Genomic DNA, 22584 nt, shown 5'->3' with positions numbered 1-22584 from the left:
AGGGTTAGGTGTAGGGGTTAGGGAAAATAGGATTTTGAATGGGAATCAACTGTTTGGTCTACACAAGGATAGTGTGTGTGTGTGTGTGTGTGTGTGTGTGTGTGTGTGTGTGTGTGTGTGTGTGTGTGTGTGATCAGGCTGGCAGATAGAAGAGAGAAACACTGGTCTTATGCAAGGCTACCTCTCCACCATCACTCCAAGCACCCGACCAACCTCCACTTAGCACAGCTTCAATCAGCAGTGTTAGCTGTGACATTGCCCTGGAATAAACTCATATGGAATATGCTGAATAATGTGCTTGAGCGTCATCAGGGATGTGATTTCCATTGCTCTGCTCTCCTCAGTTCCCCTATCTATATGTCACCACCAGACCATCAGTGTGTCATCAGACTATCACATGACTTTCAATGACCTCACTGAGTCAGTGACAGACAGACAGACAGACAGACAGACAGACAGACAGACAGACAGACAGACAGACAGACAGACAGACAGACAGACAGACAGACAGACAGACAGACAGACAGACAGACAGACAGACAGACAGACAGACAGAGTCCAAAGCAGTTACTAACCCAGGTTTGGATGTAATGGAACGAGTTCACCTGCCTTTGATCAAATTAAGGACATGGGGGGGAAGGAAAAATAATGAATTGTCAACAGAAGGTAGAGCCTAAAACATCAACAGCATCTGAAGGTCCAGCTCCCAGCTTAAGTGCTGCAATTACTGTAGTTGCCTCATTAGTTTTAGTGGTCTGAAGTCAGTTTGACTGAGTGTTACTGTGGTGGTTCCCAAAACAAACCACCACAGACAAGTTTCTCGTTCACGTGCAGAAATCAAACCACATAATTATGTCGTATAACTCTGACATAATACGAAGGATATCCAACTGTCAATGTAATGAAGGAGTGAGATTTACAGCTTGTGAGAACAGGCAAGATCAGGTTGGGAAACAGGATCTGGGTCACTTAGTTAAAAAGTCCAGGGGCGCTACATTGTAGAACATTCAGATATAAATACTTTATAGGATGTAGAAAAAGGAAATCACGTCAGCACTAATAATGACATTTCTCTCTGCAACGTTGAACAATGTTTGCCTACTGACCCTGGCCCTGATAGCAGTGCAGCCATGAGTTTGTCTTCCTAATCTACCTGGCCACAGTACAGTGATCCAATTTCGGAATACTTCCTGAATTCTACTCCATCAGGCATGACTAAATACAGTGTCTAGAGGCAGAAACGACAACCCAGGGCTGGTTAATGATTGGCCAACTCTTTTCTCTCTAGGCCAATCTCAGTTAACCTGAGACATTACCTGTTCCATGAATACTGTCTCTGGCTACATCCCAAATGGTACCCTGTTCCCTACATAGTGTACTACTTTTGACCAAGTCCCTATGGACCCTGGTCAAAAGTAGTGCACAATAGGCCTCCCGGGTGGCGCAGTGGTCTAAGGTCTAAGGCTGTGCCACCAGAGACTCTGGGTTCGAGCCCAGGCTCTGTCGCAGCCGGCCGCGACCGGGAGGCCCATGGGGCGGCGCACCATTGGCCTAGCGTCGTCCGGGTTAGGGAGGGTTTGGCCATCTCATTGCGCACTAGCGACTCCTGTGGTGGGCCGGGCGCAGTGCACGCTGACCAGGTCGCCAGGTGTACGGTGTTTCCTCTGACACATTGGTGCAGCTGGCTTCTGGGTTGGATGCGCTTGGTTGGGTTGTGTTCCGGAGGACGCATGGCTCTCGAACTTCGCCTCTCCCGACTCCGTGCGGGAGTTGTAGCAATGAGACAAGACTACTAACAATTGGATACCACGAAATTAGGGAGAAAAAGGGGGGTAAAAAAACACAGTATAGGGAATGGGGTGCCATTTGGGGCACAGACCCATCTCTGTTAGCTATGCTAGAGCCAGGAAGAAAAGGCAGGGTCAATACAAATGTCTGCATTCACCTACCAATCTCTATTTGGCTCTATTTTGGGATCTGAACAGTCATGGAGATAAAAGTCTGTTTGTAGAGTGTTGGACTATGAACAGTGTCTAACTCTATAGGATGTACTGGAAGCTAAACAAGGTTGCTATGTAATCCCATTCTTTTACTTTTAGATTTGTGTATTGTTGTCAATTGTTAGATACTACTACACTGTTGGAGCTAGGAACACAAGCATTTTGCTACACCCACAATAACATCTGCTAAACATGTGTATGTGACCAATAACATTTGTTGAGGGGGAGCAACAACATGATGGGCAATTCAGTAGTCTTTAACCGATACGGGCTGATAACTGTGGCTCTATATCCTGCAGTCAGTGCCGTGTTTGTGCCCTGAGCAGATAACAAAATGTCTGCAATACCCTTTCAGACACTCACAGCGGTGAAACTAGGCTACGTGCAAGTAGATATCACTTGAGAAAATGGAGAAAATCCCTATCTGAAATGCTGAGTGATGTTTGCAGACAGTAAAGAATGCCTGTGGTAGGCAGTTTTCCTCTAAAGCCATTTAAGGACGCAGTCCTATCCTATTCCTATCTAAGTAAATACTACACATTCTACACTTTGCATATCAACATGTTGCTTACAAGGAGAGGTGCATGAGTGTCTCAGATGAGTGTCTCAGATGTGTGCACTGCAGTTCCACTTGAAAAACAAACCCTAGCCAGAAAACAACCCATTGCTTCTGGGTCCATCTGATTATTTTGTGTGACGGCAGCAATGATTGTTATCTTTAGTGCAGCAGACGGAGACAGAAAGAAGTGGGAGAGAAAAGAGGAGAATGGAAGAGTGGAATAACTAAAAGCCTCTGAGGCACAAAGGCTAGAGAGAACAGACAAGGAGGAAATGGGCGGAAGGGGGGAAACAGAGAAGTGAAAGAGAGAAGAGGGACTGCTGTTGCGTAACAGCTGTAGTGCTTACTGGGCTGGTTCTCAGCAGCCAACGGGAACCAGTACAAACCAGTCCAATCCTGACAGGACACAACTCCATCAGATAATGAGTCAACATGCTGTGTCCCTGACCACCACACGCAGACAACACCGGCCTGAATATCTCCATCTCTGTGCCATCACTCTACCACTCTCTCTCTCCCTCTTTCTGTCTCTCTCTCTTTCTCTCTCTCTGTCGTCAACACTTTGTTTTGCAGTACTGGCCTTGTTGTGAATCCCAATCCACTCCTACTGGACATTAAACCTAAAGCTGAGTGTACAGTGAAAGCAAAAACAACAGCATGTGCAGCAGTTGACTGCCTCTACGATCCATCCATGTCCTTTAATAAGGAAATCAACATGACCCTGAGATCAGTTCCTCCACAGTCGAATAGTGTCATCAAGCACCAGTTAGCAAGTCAACATCTGATGCTAGGACATTTTACAGGCAGGGGGGTGTCGGTGTTGGTGGTGGCGACCCTGTCTGAGTAGAGAAGAGCTATTGTTAGTCTAGCATGGTCCAAGATCTGTCTGTGCTTTCCTGGCAAGAGAACGACATATGCAAATGTGGGACTAGCACAAACAGATCTGGGCCCAGGCTATCATTAGTCCACCTCAGCTTCGGCATTCATCTCTCTACCCCTTCCATCGTTCTCTTTCCAAGTGCCAGGAAGTAGTAAATAATCATCTAGGTAAATCGAGCCAGACTGAAACTTAATTCCCCCCGAGGACCTAATGACATAAATCCCAGAGAGGGATTGGGACCAATGAAGAAGTCCTAAAATAGAAAGGATTAGTGTTTCATGCAAAACATGACTCAGAGATAATAGAACCATCTTAACATGTGCTGCAATGTACAAGAGGGGGAGCGCTGCGTGTGTATGCACGTGTGTGCGTGTGTGTGTATGCATCTGTGCGTGCGTGTGTATGCATATGTGTGTGTGTGTGTGTGTATGCATGTGTGTATGCATCTGTGCATGCGTGTGTATGCATGTGTGTGTGTGTGTGTGTGTATGCATCTGTGCGTGCGTGTGTATGCATGTGTGTGTGTGTGTGTGTGTGTGTGTGTGTATGCATGTGCGTGTATGCGTGGGAAGAGTGCGGAGAGAGGGGCTGGGGGAGGTCTGGTTGAGAAGAGAGATGGATAGAGAAAGGTTAGGAGAGATATCTGCAGTGGTGATTACTAATACTATGGCTGACTGAGGGAGAGACTGAGTTCAAAGCTATTAAAGAGAAGAGGGAAGGGGGGAAGGAGAAGAGAGAGGGAGAGACTGACAGCCTGCTGCTGGTAACCGGAGAAGGGCTGCGGGCAGACAGAGATCGGCTAGGCACTTTACTGATAGAAAACAGAGGTGTGTAGAGGAGAGCTCTCTTTTACCGCCTTGGGTTCTCCTCCACTTGTTTACTGCAGCTGTACTGCCTGGGACACAGAGTGCTGAGTGTGCAATCATAGGGAGAGGGAGGGAGGGAGGGAAAGAGGGAGGGGGCAAGCTGCCAAACCACCCCCTTTCAGTAAATTAGAAGCACCAGGAAGAAGAAAACACATAGAAACAAAGAAAAAAGGTGATGGAGTTGGGGTATCGCGGTGCGGTACCTTTCCTTTCGTGTAAACCTACAATCCAGATGACTTCAAAACACAGAATAAACCTAAACATAATCATACCAACTGTCTGTGGGGGACAAACTCAATGAGTTCAGACTGATTGAATGAGTTACAATGTATCCATTTCGTCTTTTGTGGGAAAAAAGGGTACATTTGAATTTATTTTTTTTTTTTTACAAAATCTTCTGTGAAAACCTTTGACCCCCACACCCGGGAGGAGAAGAAGAACGTTCAGAAGAAAAAAGGTCCCGCTGTACAAGAACAACATGAACCCAGACCAGCAGTGTAAAACACACTGTTAGTCAGAGCAAGGAATTACCGCAGTGAGGTTACTGCAACAGAACAGCTGAAACAATGCCAGAGGCCAGTTCTTTGGCACTCACACAAGCACACACACACACGTGACGGAACTAAACAGCCATAGCAGGACAGGCTGAAACATGCTGGCGTGGGGAATGAATGAAACCAGAGAAAATTAAAACAACACCTACAGTGTGGGAGTGGGAGTGGGAGTGGGGGGGGGGGGGCAGAAGAAATCAGCTGGGCAGCTTCTGGGTGGTAGTGTGTGAGTGTGCCAGCCAGACAGACAAACAGACAGAGCCCCTCTGAACCCCTGCAGTGGGGGGTGGTGGGGAGGCCAGGGGCAGGAAACTGCCAGGGAGGGGTTGAACGAACCCCAGCAGCGCTAAGTGTGACTGCCTTCCGACTTCCTGTTTGTCAGCTCAGCCCCCCGTGTCTCTTTTCTCTCAAAATTCTTGTGTGTGTGTGTCATTGTCTGTTTTATCTACGCAGATAAACAATGAAACAATGAAATCACGCTATCTGTAAACACCATTGTGTCAGTGAAAACCCGGCCGGTCCTAAGGCAAGAACAATCAGAACATTTAGTCTAGCTGCCTGTGAACCCTGGCGGTCTGGGCCACCCAATCAAAGGGCTGCGTCCCTGTCAGGAACATGAATAAGTAATGAGGAGGTGTCTTTTTTAGGCTCTCAGCTGGACCAGAGCACGGTTGAATAATTGATTTCTAACGCAGGGTCTGTCTCTCTCCCTTTCCTTCTGCACGTGGCCTCCCTGTGATGCAGCACTTTCTCCATGCTGATGACACCCCCATGGGAGGGTTTACGACATGTCCCGCCCGCCCACCCCTCTCTCTTCGCTCCCCTCTCCACTCCGCTCTCCACGCCTCTCTCCTCACTCCTCTTTCTGCTCCCCTGGCTCCCTACTCCACCCTAGCGCTCTCCCCCTCCTCCGCCACTGTCCCCATCCCCAACTCTCTCTGCTCACTCCCCTCTCTCTGCAGTACAGGAGAAGACACCACTTACCGTGAGGGAAGTAAAGGTCATGCACATTCCTCCGAATCCGTTCAGTGCCAGAGCAAAGAATATGAGGATGGACAGATCTGTACAGGGAACACACACGTGTTAAGGAGACAGGGTGGAACAGACATACACACTGTACTAGAATAGAACGTTGAGTAAATAAAGAAAGAATGAAGAAATATACATACTCTTGGGGTCGCTCGATCCATAAGCGATCAGGATACATGAGAAGGCAAAGCAGGTGCTGAAATAACAGAACAGGTTGAATATGAGGAAGGCTTTTCATACAAAGACACACCCAAGTCAAACTGGACATAAAAACATATGCAGCAGGAAGTTGCGGGGACTAAAAAGTATTAAACTCTGTACTGAGGTTTTTGTGACAATCTCAATAAAACTTTAGAGTGCCGTGTTGCGGCAAATATATATAGCGAATTTGGGGTCCAGCCCCTGCCGGGAGTCAAACCTGGGTACAGAGACTATCACCCTAACACCTTAGCTTAAATTATAGTGGCCGAAACTGTACATACCACCTTGTCTCTGTTCTCTTACCTGCCGAGCAGCCGGAGCTTGCGGGGGCCATACTTGTCCATGACAATGCCCAGGGGAAGGGTGATGGCACTGAGGAGGAAAGAGCCCACGGTGAAGGCCAAGTTCAGCATCTCATCCTGGTCCTTACAGATGGGCCAGCCATTCATCTGGAGGTACTCCTCCTCCACCACGGGGCTCTGGGTGATCCCCGCTTCATCCCCAACCAGGACTGGCTCAGACTGGTTTTGACTGGTGCTGTTACCTGGAGGCACAAGAGAACTTTATGGAACCTTCAAATTCAACTTCATGATCCCAGAGGGAAATAGATTTAGCATCATACATAGAAGATATTAAAACATACATTAAAAAGAGATTCCTGATGTTTTGGTAGAGAAATTAAGCATGATCAGACTATCAAGATGGGATTGGAAAAGACAGTCATGCTAATTTGATCAGAAGACCCACAGACGAAACAATCACTCTAAAGTTCCTTCCAAAACTTCACATTCTAGCTTGATTAGATAGAATGTGCCTATTGGGAGAATGTTATGGGCCATTTGAATGATGAAAACATTCTGAGAGTGCAGATTGTTATAAGGACTGGTTATGAGGCTTGTTACTGTTGTTGTTGAGGAGAGAACTGTAGACAACACACTAGTCTCCATGAGTTTAACTCAGACATAACAGATAAAACAAAAGACTATGATGACAGCCTTGACAGTGACAAGTCTCGTAAAAAATGATGTTTGGTGGCCTAGGGGAGCTAGTAAGGCATTGAGTAAGGGCCTGGGCGAGGATAGGACGCAAGACAAACTGTTATTTTTTCCTGTGTTTTTTTTTCAGGTGATGTGATTTTGGACAACCTCTCTAAAAACCTTTGGTAACAAGATGTTTTTCAAGCAGTCTTGAAAAGCAGGTTGTTGTTTTCTTGAGGATGAGGCTGTGAGTAGACATGGCTGTATTATATAATATGTAGGTTAAAGGTCATGGTAGATGGTAGTTAATACATAGGTTAGCAGAAGGCCAACGGCAGCTGAGCCTGCCTGGCTGGGGGGCTCTTACTGCTGAGTAATCCAGACAATGTGAGCCTGTACTGCTGCTGAGTCAATAAGGGAAGCGCCCTGAGCGATGCAGAGCACAAACACTATGTTAGCGCAACAATGGCCTTATAATGCCTTCAAACAAAACACTGTTCCACTCTCTGTTCTGAGGGTTTACACCGTGATTCTAATGACTCGCAAAGCATCCAGTTTCATTGAAATCATATGACACAAAAATGACTGTGACGTTGTTCTGATACTACAGTTCACCTAGTCTAAAATATTACAATAAAACTTTTTCCTCATTTATCTAGCTGGGGCCTGCAGCTATCTCTAAGGCCATGCTGCAACAAGATTATTACATCAGCAACATAATGAGAACATAATGTGTTATTTGTCATCTTTAACCTGATCATCCATCAAGGGGAAATGGATGTTTCTTACTCATGTAAAAAAAACATTGCTTTGTGTAATAATCAACTAATCAATCTTCAACTAATCTATCATTCGATCTGCCCATAGATACTGTGTCAATCTCAATGCGTCTGACCCAATCACTTATCAGTGATACATGTAAATGACTGACAGAATCAAGCGGACTAGCCTTGTTTCTAGAAAATGGTTGCCATCGGCGTAGAATGTCTGCATTTCCTCACATTGACTCATCGGAGGAAGCCAGAGATAACCAACTGACAGTATTTTCCATCATCATCATCATCAGCATTTAAAGCTCTATCTATTTCAAAGCAATGAGCAGACAGAAGATTCATCAACTCCAGATAATGTCATCTCTGTCCTCCCTAACACCGCAAACATCCCACTGTTACTGAGCGCTAATAACACTGAGACAACACTGATAAAAATAGTTGGCTGATAAGAGCTGGAAGGAAGCTAGCCTGGTGCCAGATAAAAAAAAAGGAAACAAATATGTTTTAATGTCACATACACCGGATAGGTGCAGTGAAATGTGGTGTTTTACAGGGTCAGCCATAGTAGTACAGCACCCCTGGTGTCACGCCCTGACCTTAGAGATCTTATTTATTCTCTATGTTTGGTTAGGTCAGGGTGTGACTCGGGTGGGAATATCTATGTTTTCTATTTCTTTGTTTTTGAGCCGAGTGTGGTTCCCAATCAGAGGCAGCTGTCTATCGTTGTCTCTGATTGGGAATCATACTTAGGCAGCCTGTTTTCCACCTGAGTTTTGTGGGAGGTTATTTTCTGTTTAGCGTCTGTGCCTGACGGAACTGTGCGTTTTCGACTTTTGTTATTTTGTTTGAGTGTTTCTTGAAAATAAATATCATGAACACTTATCACGCTGCGTTTTGGTCCCCTTCTCATTCTAACGACGAGCGTGACAGAACCTCCCACCAAAAATGGACCAAGCAGCGTGGCCAGGATAGTTGGACATGGGAAGAGATCCTGGACGGCAAAGGACCCTAGACGCGGATTGGGGAATATCGCCGTCCAAGGGAGGCAGCAAAGGAGGAACGGCGACGCTACGAAGAATTAGCACGGTAACAACGGAAGCCCGAGAGGCAGCTCCCCCCTGGGGAGATTGGTGGAGTCAGGGTTGAGACCTGAGCCAACTCCCCGTGCTTACCATGGGGAGCATGTGACCAGTCAGGCACCGTGTTATGCGGTGATGCGCACTATATCTCCAGTGCGCATTCATAGCCCGGTGCGCTCTGTGCCTGTGCATCGCATTTGCCATGCTAGAGTGGGCATTCAGCCAGGACGGATTGTGCCGGCTCAGCGCTCCTGGTCTCCAGTACGCCTCTTCGGTCCAGGATATCCTGCGCCAGCTCTACGCACTGTGTCGCCAGTGCGCCTTCACAGCCCAGTTCGTCCTGTGCCAGCACCCCGCACTTGCCGGTCTAAAGTGAGCATCCAGCCAGGACGGGTTGTGCCAGCCCAACGCTCCAGACCTCCAGTGCACCTCCACGGCCCAGTATATCCTGTGCCTGCTCCACGCACCCAGTCTCCTGTGATGATCCATGGCCCGGAGCCTGTAGTGATGATCCATGGCACGAAGCCTGTAGTGATAATCCATGGCACGAAGCCTCCGGTGATGATCCATGGCCCGGAGCCTGTAGTGATGATCCATGGCACGAAGCATCCAGTGATAATCCATGGCCCGGAGCCTCCAGTGATAATCCATGGCACGGAGCCTGTAGTGATGATCCATGGCACAAAGCCTCCAGTGATAATCCATGGCCCGGAGCCTCCAGTGACAATCCACGGCCCGGAGCCTTCAGTGACAATCCATGGCGCGGAGCTTCCAGTGACAATCCATGGCGCGGAGCCTCCGGCGACGGTCCCCAGTCCAGAGCCTCTGGCGACTGGCCCCGGTCCGGTTCCTCCGGCGGATAGAAAACACTTTAGGGTGTTTTCTATCCAAATAAAACAATTATATGCATATTCTAGTTTCTGGGCAGGAGTAATAACCAGATTAAATCGGGTATGTTTTTTATCCGGCCGTGAAAATACTGCCCCCTATCCTAAACAGGTAAAAAAAATATATATATATATATTTAACCAGGTAGGCTAGTTGAGAACAAGTTCTCATTTTCAACTGCGACCTGGCCAAGATAAAGCAAAGCAGTGCGACACAAACAACAACAGAGTTACACATGTAATAAACAAACATACAGTCAATAACACAATAGACAAAAAGTCTATATACAATGTGTTCAAATGAGGTAAGATAAGGGAGGTAAGGCAATAAATAGGCTATAGTGGTGAAATAATTACAATTTAGCAATTAAACACTGGAGTGATAGATGTGAAGGAGATGAATGTGCAAGTAGAGATACTGGGGTGCAAAAGAGAAGAAAAAAAATAACAGTATGGGGATGAGGTAGTTGGATAGGTTATTTACAGATGGGCTATGTACAGGTGCAGTGATCTGTGAGCTGCTCTGACAGCTGGTGCATAAAGTTAGTGAGGGAGATATGAGTCTCCAGCTTCAGTGAGTTTTGCAATTCGTTCCAGTCATTGGCAGCAGAGAACTGGAAGGAAAGGCGGCCAAAGGATGAATTGGCTTTGGGGGTGACCAGTGAAATCTACCTGCTGGAGCGCGTGCTACGGGTGGGTGCTGCTATGCTGACCAGTGAGCTGAAATAAGGTGGGGCTTTACCTAGCAAAGACTTATAGATGACCTGGAGCCAGTGGGTTTGGCGACAAATATGAAGCGAGGGCCAGCCAACGAGAGCATACAGGTCGCAGTCGTGGGTAGTATATGGGGCTTTGGAGACAAAACGGATGGCACTGTGATAGACTGCATTCAATTTGCTGAGTAGAGTGTTGGAGGCTATTTTGTAAATGACATCGCCGAAGTCAAGGATCGGTAGGACAGTCAGTTTTATGAGGGTATGTTTGGCAGCATGAGTGAAGGTGCTTTGTTGCGAAATAGGCAGCTGATTCTAGATTTCATTTTGGATTGGAGATGCTTAATGCGAGTCTGGAAGGAGAGTTTACAGTCCAACCAGACACCTAGGTATTTGTAGATGTCCACATATTCGAAGTCAGAACCGTCCAGAGTAGTGATGCTGGACGGGCGGCAGGTGCTGGTCGCAATCGTTTGAAGAGCATGCATTTAGTTTTACTTGCATATAAGAGCAGTTGGAGGCCTCGGAAGGAAAGTTGTATGGCATTGAAGCTCGTCTGGAGGTTAGTTAACACAGTGTCCAAAGAAGGGCCAAAAGTATACAGAATGGTGTTGTCTGCGTAGAGGTGGATCAGAGAATCACCAGTAGCAAGAGCGACATCATTGATGTATACAGAGAAAAGAGTCGACCCGAGAATTGAACCCTGTGGCACCCCCATAGAGACTGCCAGAGGTCTGGACAACAGGCCCTCCGATTTGACACACTGAACTCTGTCTGAGAAGTAGTTGGTGAACCAGGTGAGGCAGTCATTTTAGAAACCAAGGCTGTTGAGTCTGCCGATAAGAATGTGGTGATTGACAGAGTCGAAAGCCTTGGCCAGGTCTATGAATACAGCTGCACAGTATTGTCTCTTATCGATGGAGGTTATGATATCGTTTAGGACCTTGACCATACATGATGAGGAAAGAGTTATGAAAAATGTGCTTTTCCAAGTTCCATTACAGAAAAATAAAGTTGTTCTATTATATTCTATTGTATTGACTGGTATGCTTATTGGTACACTTAAAACCTAATGGGGTATTTTGGTGGTAGTTGTATTATTACTGGCACTGGATGCTTCATACTAAGAATAAAAACAAGAGGCTTGATATTTCCTGTGCAATATGTTCTGTCCACGTTGTCAGTGAACCATGTCTTTAACTAAACTGAGTGTAAACCCAACTAAGTCAACAGTACACACCTTACAGTGTTAAACTAACAGACTCTACCAAGATAAATGCAATGGGGGCATGACGAAACACAAGAGCTGCCGGAGAGAGAGAGATGAAGGGACTGGGAGTCGACAGTGTTGCATGTAGGAGGAATGCGAGCCTCACAATTCACAGTTTCAGCCTAACCACACACTTTTCCGTTAGCAGACCAAAACAGAAGCAGCCCATTGTTCAATCTCAGATCCTTTAAATGGAACCAATGATATGGGGACTAAGGTCACCATGACACCAAACACATAAAGGACTCTCAGCAATCTGTTTAACAGATGCCCTTTGAACGCATTCATATTTTAAAACATAAGAGAAGAAAAGGATGAAAGAGTGTCGAGACTGACCTGATTTGTATAAATGAAAAGGCCTATTCACATGTTAAATGCTGCCTGGCAAATAGAAAGCATTGTGGCAGATGATCAAAGGACTCTTGAGTCGATCACAGGCCATGATCTATCAATATTATCATGTCATCTAGTCCATCACAGGCCATGTTTTAATGATATTAGGTTACGACCTACCTAATGATGATGTGCTTTATTTGTCCTGTCATCTCAAGGTCTCAGTGATGACACATTTCTCTCTCTCCCTCTGTCTCCCCCTCCCTCTCCCTCATGCCCACTTCCGGCCCACTGCCTCCCTAAGTGTCTGTTTGTTTGAAAGATGAAAGGAGGACAGATGAGTCATAGACTATGAGAACAGAGCGAGAGAGAGCGAGAGCGAGAGTGAGAGTGAGAGTGAGAGTGAGAGTGAGAGAGAGAGCGAGAGCGAGAGAGAGAGCTCTGAACCATAGCTGCATTAGAGGCTTGTTAAACAGGCTGACCACTATTGACGTGTTCGTTTTTCTCAAAGCTCAACTTTGGCGGAGATGAAAACAACGCAATAGTCTTGGCCAATGATCTAGTAAAACCCCCTCACACACTTTCAACACTAGCCAGGCTGTATAGGTGCATAAGGCCATTCACTCTCCTTTGTGGCAACATCATCAATAAAACTGCACAACAACCCCAATTTAGGTAATCATCTGCAGCAGTGGTTCTGGGCCTGTACTCATGAAGCATTTCAGAGTAGAAGTGCTGATCTAGGATCAGCCCCCCCCCCCCCCTCTATGTAATCTTATTCATGATCTAAAAGGAGAAACTGATGCTATATTAAATCAAGCTTTATTTGTCACATACGTCGAATACAACGAGTGTAGACTTTACCGTGAAATGCTTACTTACAAGCCCTTAACCAACAGTGCAGTTCAAGAAGAAGAAAATATTTACCAAGTAGGCTAAAATAAAAAGTAATAATAAAAGTAACACAATAAGAATAACAATAACGAGGCTATATACAGGGGGCACCGGTACCGAGTCAGTGTGCGGGGGTACAGGCTAGTTGAGGTAATCTGTACATCTAGGTGGGGGCGAAGTGACTATGCATAGGTAACAAACAAACAGTGAGTGTACAAAAGGGCGGGGGGGGGGTGTCAATGTAAAATGTCCTGTGGCGATTTTATGAATTGTTCAGCAGTCTTATGGCTTGGGGGTAGAAGCTGTTGAGGAGCCTTTTGGTCCTAGACTTGGCGCTCCGGTACCGCTTGCTGTGCGGTAGCTGAGAAAACCGTCTATAACTTGGGTGACTGGAGTCTCTGACAATTTTATGGGCTTTCCTCTGACACCGCCTATTATATAGGTCCTGGATGGCAGGAAGCTTGGCCCCAGTGATGTACTGGGCCGTCCGCACTACCTTCTGTAGCGTCTTACAGTCAGATGCCGAGCAGTCGCCATACCAGGCGGTGATGCAACCGGTCAGGATGCTCTCGATGGTGCAGCTGTAGAACCTTTTGAGGATCTGGGGACCCATGTCAAATCTTTTCGGTCCTGAGGGGGAAAAGGTTTTGTCGTGCTCTCTTCATGACTGTCTTGGTATGTTTGGACCATGATAGTTCGTTGGTGATGTGGACACCAAGGAACTTGAAACTCTCAACCCACTCCACTACAGCCCCGTCGATGTTAATGGGTGCCTGTTCGGCCCGCCTTTTCTTTTCAGCACTCATACTCTGTGATTCTTTGTGAATGTGGCCCTGATTTCGTTTGCATTGACCCTCATGGGGGAACTGATCATGTCAAATGTAAGTGGAAACTCATTCAATTCGTCTGCTCAATGTGATTGGATTAGAAACCCCCATCACTTCATCCCACCCTCGCCCACAGAATATCCATTTGATCTGAACATTCTATCACACCATTCTATTGTAACCCCCAATGAAAGAACTTAGGGTATTGTTCTAAAGAGCACTATTGAAGTGTTGGACCGTTCCAACCAACGTGATTGAATTAAAACTACACAGACACAACGTCATCTTTGTCTCACAGTAGTGAAATAGAAACACATTCTGTTGCTGAATTAAATAAGCATAATAAGTAGGATTGCTTAAAACACACTTAATACTTGTCAGACCTTCCAAGCCCAAGTGATATCCATTCACACGTCTCACTTGCTGAGTGAGACAGCAATAGTTGATGTAGAAAAAATGTCATAAAAACAAATGTTGCTAAATGTCACAATGAAACAAGCATTTAAAGCAACATAAACCAAGCATTCACTGAAGCAAAAAAAAACTTCCATCATTTTCATATGTACAATACTTGTGTAATAACACAAGTATAACACATAATTATGGTATGCTTTTTGGGGTTTCTTATTCATTGTAATAAAAACAGTCTACAACATAAAATATATTTCAGCACCTTGAATAGTGTTATACTGTATAAATCCAACCATTTATCTTCATTTCCCAACCCCCTATATTGAAAAAAAACAGGATATATAACACAGAGCATTATGGGTATTGTAGTGCATCATGCTACACAGCCTTACCAGGTTCTCTGCAGAGGTAGGAGTAGAAGCCTTCAGACTTGAGCATGATGAGCAGGGAGCCCCAGCCCAGCAGCACAGCAGAAAACAGCAGGTTCTCTATGACTGCAGTCACAGCCATCCACCAGCGCCTGGAGAAGGCTGTGGCCAGGGAGGGTGCCATCTTCACAGGTAGAAGAGGGGCACAATGGGGCACGTAGAACAAAGGAGGGCTGGTGGCCTGGAAGATAAGGTTGATACATGGTAAGAGCCAGGCCTAAGAGTGTGAAGAGACACATTTAGTAGTTGTTTGACATCCGTACTATACTAAACTGTGTATGAGTTGCTGAGGGATACTTCAGAGGTAGCCTATACATAAGGGGGATATACCTACACAAGGATGCAAAACATTGCAAATAACAGTACATTATGCTAATTATGGTATGTGTACAGTAGAAGACGAAGCTATCCGTCTTTACAAAACAGCTGAGCTCTTACAGGAGCGTGCATGGACCACAAAACCCCTCCTACTAATGTCCCAAAACCCCGCCCTGGCTCCTTCTGATTGGCAGGTAGTTTTCTGGAGCTCTACCATTGGCTGCGTATTAACAAAGCTACCAAGAATGACTCCACGTGAGGGCAAGTTCCAGCCGGTTCGAACCAGTGCGGCGCGAGATTCTCAGCGATGACATCTCCTTTTTTGTTCCCATCGCCATCTTCACCTGACGTAAATACATGCCTATGGGCTAATAATGGAACGTTATATATAATGAGGATCATTTGCCTCTACTATGCCTATGTATCACGAAATGTAGCCTAGAAAGTGTTTCTATTTTTTTTCAAATTCATTCACAAATAATTGTATGACCAGCGATGAACAACAAACCTTTTATTCATTAACACAAACCCACACTGGCCAATTAACTATTAGACATGCATGGCATTTTATATTAGTCTATGAGGTCGTATTATTTTCTCCTGATTTCACTGTAATTGTATTTTCACTGCATATTTGCTTATGTGTGTTAGTTATTTTATCGATATGTGTGAAGGTCAGGTCCTCGGTACTATGGACAACGTGTATTAAGCCTATATTTTCATTCGCCTTGTCCTTATGGGATTCTTAAACAATAACAGTATGGTGCGGGAAATGAGCAGCTCTGTAAACTGGTCTGAACTGGACTGAAATCATCAGCGGGTCTCAATGCGCCTCAGCCTCCTCCTGCACCCCCACCCCAATCTCTTTCTCATGAAGCTCAGCTGTTCAGTATCGTAAACACAGCACGCCGCGCATATGAATAGTCTCACCAAAGCTGCAATTAGCCTACAGCTTCCATGCAGTTCCAAAAATCTCTCTGTCCTTTATTGGTGCTGTTTTGGTAGCAACGACATTTAATGGTTTCACACATGCAGAACATTTCCCCGCAATGTTAATGTTATTATTAAAAGAGGAATACATGGACGCACAAGTAAGACAGTATTACCTAATATGGCTGTACTTCGTTGCAAAGAGCAAATTTCTCTATGGACATTAAAAATATATATTTTTTTACTATTATATTCTATTATTCCATTCTAAACTCTTAAACTCAATCTGCAGAGAAGCAAATAAAATGATAACATGACACTGTGAAAAAGTCGACATAAATACATTTTATAAGTCATCTGCATGCTGTTATTTCCCTATAATAATTGTAACATTTCGAGACGGTGTATCGTCTACTCAAGCAAAACACCATAAACAAAAACATCATTGGGATGGTCACCCCCTCTAAAATCATGTTGACTACACATCATATAACAGTAAAGTTGCTATAGGGAAAACTAACACCACTGCAATCAACAATAAACACATAATGTGACATCAAATTCATTGTGTAATTGACTCATACTTTCCTTGATCGCCTATACACACACTGTCATCTTAAGATAAGTTTCCATTGAAACATTGTTGCATGTTTTGTCTAGGATAATCAGTCTACATCATTTCAGGGTCGGCTACGAAGATATGACAGAATAAAAACAATGTTGCTTTTCTGCACACTCAGTGTAACATAGCTTATATATTTTTTTTTCAGTGATCAATTCTCAATAAAAGCAAAAGTAGAGAGTTTACAGATTCCTCCCCGTAGAATAACAGTAGCGCATCCCTGAAGTGCAGTACCATACCTGAGTGTCTGGAACCACGAACAAGGTCGCCTGCCTCTCCACTGACTGGACTCTGTCTTTGCCTTAAAATCTGTAGTTGTTATTCTCAAATAACAAATAACAGCTATATACTGTAGACTTTAGACTATACTCAATCTTTTGTTTCTTTGCATCAACATCTCTCTTCAGCGCAGATTCCTGCTTTTATTTTCGCACCGAAAGCTGCACAAACAAGCCCGGGTCTCCATTGGCCAGGTCCTGAGCTAGAGACGAGCGCAAACCAATCAGAGAGCGCTTAAATGATTAAATTAAATAATTAATTGGTGACAACAGCCAGCTAATGTTTTGACACAAAGACAAGGTGGGGTGGGGTGGGGGGTTATCGTAAATACGATTAACTTAAATAGGGGGGTTATGACAAATACGATTAACTTGAATAAGGACCGGTGTAGTCATTGTTTTATTTTCAATTACATTTTGAGGTTTGTACATCGCCTAGTCTATTTATAGATCAAACAAAAACAGTAGACTTGTTTAATTTTTTTTTTTTTGACAAACTTTTTCCAAAGTGCATAACAAGGGTAATATGAGTTTCTAACTTAACAGGTGAGAAAATCTAGAATTAGATGTGTAGTAATAGTAGCACTGTCCCTCATTAAATAAAATCAAAGAGTGGGCATGAAAGAAAATGACCTTATTATTCAGGTAACGTGACATATTGGGAAACAAAGGATAATGCCATGTCCCTATGGACCAGACTAGGAAGGATGCAAACAAAAACACTGCAAAAAAAGTGTATATTGAGGGGGACATCTTGTGGTAGAATAAAGAAATACTCTCAACTTCGTTTTTTCACCCTCAACTTCATACATTTCAACATTAATTTTAGGTAGTGAAATTTAGTTGTGTACCAACTAATTATTGTTAACCATTAATGCCCAGCTTTGTTAGAGAGGAAACATGATCATTTCATTTGCACATAGTAGACTATGACCCTAGCCTTCCAGTAGGTAATGTGTATGCAGGTATATTGCTCTCTGCTGGCCGTCCATGGAAGTGTTGTTTAAACGTTAATGCTCTTTACTTGGAGGCATTTCTGACACACAAGAATGCAAACTATTGAAAAAACGTGTAAACCTATTGCAGACGATTTCATTGACCAATGGCTATATTCATTGACCTACTAAAACCTGACAACCAAATGTAAACTCTTAGTTGATTGAACAAAAATAAGAATGAAATACTAATAACATCTTTCATACCATGTATATGTGCAAAAGTACCATACGACACAGATTATAAACTATATCATCCACCAATGATAAAGTACTTGGAGTCTTATCATCAGCAACAGGAAAGGCAGATGAAATCAGATGCACACTTTGATGTCCAGATGAGAGGTGCCCCTGGCGAACTCCTTCAGCTTCCTGACTCCCTCCTTCGACAACTTGTTGTCAAACATCCTGAGCAAAGAGACAAAGTCACAATGAAATGTCAACATATGTAAAAGACTATCTTGTTCAAATAGCAGGAAATTGAGCAGATAACAGTATCAATGCGGAGTAAGCTAAATTACAAATGTTAAGGTTGCAGACGCATACCTCTAGATTAGAATTGGAATGCCTCAATGTTTTAAGAAATGTATTAATTACAGCATATACAGTACATGGTGTGTCACTGTGTGTGTGTGTGTGTGTGTACTGCTCACCAGAGATATTCCAGAGTGGTATTCTCAGTCAGTGCTTCCAGGAGGAGTTCTGCTCCCTTATCAGTAATCTGGTTGTCACGGAGCCTGAGGAACACAAAAACAAGTCTGTTGCTAACATTGATTTCTTTGAGAAAAAGCCTATGGTCGAGGGTCAATCCAAGACAGATTAACAACCTAGGTACAGCAATAGTGCACATCTGCGTTTGTTTGAACCAAGGCCTTATTCTTGTAAATACCTAGTGTGAACTGACATGAGAATATGAGAGAACTTGACCACAGATGTGTAACTAGGCTGTTTTTAACCGCAAAGTATGATATCTTTCATAGCAGTGCTTTCTCATCTTCACCTGATATCTTTAAGTGTATGATTGGTCCGCAGTAGATCCGCCAGACAGCCCGCTCCCACATCGCCAATGTGATTGATGGCCATCCTTAAACCATGGAATGATGGCAGACAATGATTGGTGAGAGACTGCTTTATAATGAGTTTTATTGACTACATGTAGCCTATCAGAGCATTGATATCCTGTGTTACCTGAGGTCGACCACTGTGTGGTTGTCTTTCAGTCCTTCTGTAAGCACCTTGAGTCCCTTACAACCCAGTCCTGTCCCCACCACCCTGGAACCAGAACAATTACACAGGGTCGTGTTCATTAGGGCATGCCATGGAAAACGTTTCAAACCGCTTTGCAACAGAAAAGGAAAATTAACGTTTTTTTATTGTACCATGTAGTCCTTCCAAGGTGGTGATGTCATTTATCCCATCCAGCTATTCTCTCTGCATCAATTAGCCCTTATACTGTACTCACCACAGTCTCTCGACACGGCAGTCTGGGCTCTGCATGGCACAGGCTAACACAACTGCCCCCTCTGGACCCAGTGGATTCTGCCCTAGCCTTTATGAGGAAAGAATACAGGAGATAAATTCACAGGGTTTTCATTCTCATGTATCAAGAAACAAATACAGTTGGAAAAAAAAGATAACTTCCTTTTTTGTGTTTGGAATAAGCATGATTTAAGGTGTTACACGTCTTAGCCCACCTGAGGGTGCTGAAGAGAGGGAGTACAGGCAGCAGTCTGCGCAGGCCCTCTGCGTCCAGCCCCTGGGCCTCCAGATTCAGATCCTGCAGGTCTGGGATCAGCTGCAGCAGGAAGGCCAGCTCGCTCCAGTCCCTCTTGGCTGGGCCAGACTGGTCTGGGACCTGTTTTTGGGCCAGGACCTGCAGCCAGCCTTGTAGACGCTGGGCCAGGCCTGGGTCCTGGGCCTCGTACAGGCAGTGGCACACGTTGACCTGCCTCTCTGGACTCAGTCTGCCATATTGGAGCTGGGAGTGGAGCAGGCTCAGAAGAAAGGGAGGGGTGGGAGGAGGAGGAGAAGAGGGCAGGGACAGAGAGGAGGAGGAGGGAGATGGGAGTATTTGTGATCTGCCTCGGAATAGTCCATCCAGGATGACACGGGTTTGAGGTACCAATAAGCCAGATACAAATCTACCCAAGGAGATAAATGCAAAATAATGTACAATTAATGGAGGGAGAAAAATAAGTTAAGAGACATTTTCTGAATGTTAATATGGATTGAAGTGAATGAGAAAACACAACACTACTTTTGTCTATGTATTTGTCTATGTATTTGTCTATATATATATATATATATATATATATATATATATATATATATATATATATATATATATATATATATATATTTGTATGTACACATTATTTGACCTACCTGCAGAAGAGGTCCATGTGACCAGACTGATGGTGTCCACCCCAGGAGAAAGCCTTCTTGACATATCTGCGCAGGAGCCGTCTGGGCCTCAGCAGCTTATTAGCAGTGGAGGTTAACACTTTGTGCAGGGCAACTGGAAACAGGGCTACACCAACGGCTGACTTGAGCCCTGAGAACGGGTCTGCGCCGGAGAGGGCCTGCAGGACATAGTACAGAGCAGCCAGGAACTCCTGTACACTAGTGTGGATGAAATGGAAGCTCCTCTGGCAGGTGAGCGAGGCCCGGTCCTCTCGGAGGATCTCCACCAGGAAGGTCTTGGACAGCCCACTGCAGTCCAGGGAGAAAGAGCTCAGATCAGCCTGGTCAAAGAGGAAGCGTCGCTCCAGCAGGCCCTTGAAGGCAAGGGCTCCCAGGTCTCTCAGCGTGGGCCGCATCTCCCGTAGGACCCGCGGGGCCTCCTGGAGACACTGAGGGCTGCAGCCTTCCTGACTGTGGCCCTCTCCGTGGAACACCAGGATGGACTTGAGAAAGCAACAGTAGATCTCTGTGATGGTGATGGGCTTGACATGGCCGCTCATTAACATCACCCTGGGAACAGTGGAGGAGAAGGTTGAAGGTGTTGGAGTGGCTTCTTCAGCCCTGTTGTTGGAGGTGGAACTATCACTGGAGCCTGCTGGCGTTGTCCTAGTTATATTTGGCAGAGTGGTGGTGGTGACTTGGCTAAGGCAGCAGGGGGCTCTATCACAAAGGGCAGTGGAGACGATCCAGCAGAAGGCTGGTATACGACACATGAGCTGGAGGGGCTGGTAGGAGGAAACATAGCCCCACACGGCAGATGCCACCAGGGGAGAGTTGCAGCTCTGCTCAAAGTAGTGCTTCTGCTGGTCTTTAGAGAAGCCCAGGATGCTGTAGAGCTGGGTCACCAGCAGGGGAGGGACCTTGGAGATAGCGTGGGGCCGCGATGTGACCAGGATGGAGATACCGGGGAGGAGGTGACCCTTGATCAAGTTCACCACCATCTCCCCCATGCCCAGCTTCCGCTCTGGGTCCGAGCACTTGGGGCTCCGCTCAAATTCCAGGGGGAAGCGGAACTCATCGAGCCCGTCCAAGATGAGTAGGATTCGGCCAGGTTGGGAGTCAATGACCCAGGGCAGAACAGGTTTGAGGTGGCTGTAGTGCACCAGGAGAAGCTCCTGCAGGCTCTGAGGCTCACTGAGCAGATTGAGCTCTCTGAAGGATAGGGACAGGACTATCTTCTGGGATCCAGAGTCCTTTGCCCATTCATGAACCAGCCGTCTCACCACCGTGGTCTTCCCACTGCCAGCCACCCCCGAGAGCAGACTCACGTCCTCTGCTGGAACAGACAGCAGACTCTGGCAGACATCTTGAAAGGTACAGACCTGGTCCTGGCTCCGGAAGGCGTCACCCACCATGGCTACCTCGTGCTGGTGGTACTGCAGGGGAACAGTGTAGCCCACGCACCTGGACAATGTGATATCTGTAAAGGAACAAGACTCATCACTACTCTCTGAACTACTACACCTAATAGTCCTGATACTAAGGTAATCAACGGGACTGTGCTGCCTGCCTAATATGTCCTTGTGTTTCGTCAAGTGCTCCTGCATGTTGGTTGGACCAGAGCCACTGCTGCTGGTTCCAGAGCCCTCAGGTGGGATAGCTGCCACCATAGACTCAGACTCCTTGTTGGCTCTCTGTGACTGTAGAACATGAAAGAAGGCTCGACAGGCTTCCTCTCCACGCCCGTGTAACACATCCAGCAGATTCCTCATGGAGTCCCTCACCCCCAGGCGACCTCCCCCTCTCACCAGGCTGAGGTCCTCCTCAGTAAGAGCCCCTACCTGGTAAAGAAGCTCCTGGAGGTGGGTGACATTTTGGCTCCAGCTCTCCACCAGTTGCACACGACGCTCCTGTAGTGCTATAGTGCATGGCCCCACCGCCATTGTGGGGACTGGGGAGACTCACTCTTGCGGTGACTGGTTTAACAGAATATATTTGTCTATTGTCCACTTATTCAATAACACACAAGACTCACAAGCAAAGTGGTTTGAATATGGCAGTGGTTTTAATAAGTGGGTGAAGGTCTTCCTTCCCTTTCCTTTCCATAAATTGAGGAATTGTTTTCAGCATAAAGTGGCACAATACAGATCCACATGGCCTAAAACAGGAAATATCATTAAGAAATTCAATTATTATGACTTCAAAACTTGATGTAAGCCTAAAAATAATCATGTGACATTGTAGCTTAGGCTATAAAACAAACTTGTCAACTATAAATGTTGCTGTATGTTATTCTATTCTAATTATTAAGTCAACATGAATAGAAAATAAATAGCATAAATATATTTGTTTATGTGATA

The 22584-nt window shown here is 45.4% G+C and overlaps 2 protein-coding genes across 4 annotated transcripts in view; both read right to left on the bottom strand.

Annotated features, from left to right (window-relative positions):
* Positions 1-16963, bottom strand: part of LOC115163099 (large neutral amino acids transporter small subunit 4-like) — a 24552-nt gene extending 7589 nt beyond the window's left edge. Inside the window, exons 1-5 of one of the 2 annotated variants that reach the window (XM_029714710.1) lie at positions 16788-16963; positions 14643-14859; positions 6390-6630; positions 6026-6081; positions 5841-5917 (exon numbers count right to left, since the gene is read on the bottom strand). In XM_029714710.1, coding sequence (XP_029570570.1) covers positions 5841-5917; positions 6026-6081; positions 6390-6630; positions 14643-14802 — 534 coding nt within the window. In that variant the 5' untranslated portion in view covers positions 14803-14859; positions 16788-16963. The remainder of the gene's footprint in view (positions 1-5840; positions 5918-6025; positions 6082-6389; positions 6631-14642; positions 14860-16787) is intronic. The other variant, XM_029714712.1, reaches the window with a different exon arrangement.
* Positions 16964-17207: 244 nt separating this feature from the next.
* On the bottom strand, positions 17208-22186 carry LOC115163098 (protein NLRC3). 2 transcript variants are annotated; one of them, XM_029714709.1, is made up of 8 exons: positions 22066-22165; positions 20207-21704; positions 19516-19962; positions 19284-19370; positions 19010-19093; positions 18822-18905; positions 18475-18558; positions 17208-18229 (listed from the first exon to the last, which is right to left on the bottom strand). In XM_029714709.1, the coding sequence occupies exons 1-8, from the start codon at positions 22151-22153 to the stop codon at positions 18136-18138; spliced, it is 2466 nt and encodes an 821-aa protein (XP_029570569.1). In that variant the 5' UTR covers positions 22154-22165; the 3' UTR covers positions 17208-18135. The 2 variants fall into 2 exon arrangements, with proteins under 2 accessions (XP_029570569.1, XP_029570568.1); XM_029714708.1 differs by having other exon boundaries at positions 20207-22186.
* Positions 22187-22584: the final 398 nt, after the last annotated feature.

The sequence above is a fragment of the Salmo trutta genome, chromosome 26 (assembly GCF_901001165.1).
Source record: "Salmo trutta chromosome 26, fSalTru1.1, whole genome shotgun sequence".
Taxonomy (NCBI): Eukaryota; Metazoa; Chordata; class Actinopteri; order Salmoniformes; family Salmonidae; genus Salmo; species Salmo trutta.
The sequence above is the reverse complement of the archived record's forward strand: the minus strand, read 5'-3'. Positions and strand labels throughout refer to the sequence as shown.

Coding starts and splice junctions, on each gene's coding strand:
- LOC115163098 (XM_029714708.1), bottom strand. CDS start 22,167: ATGGCGGTGGGGCCATGCACTATAGCACTACAGGAGCGTCGTGTGCAA. Junction 19,371..19,515: donor CCTCTCTTCAGCACCCTCAG/GTGGGCTAAGAC, acceptor TTCCTCATAAAG/GCTAGGGCAGAATCCACTGG. Junction 18,906..19,009: donor CACACAGTGGTCGACCTCAG/GTAACACAGGAT, acceptor CCATGGTTTAAG/GATGGCCATCAATCACATTG.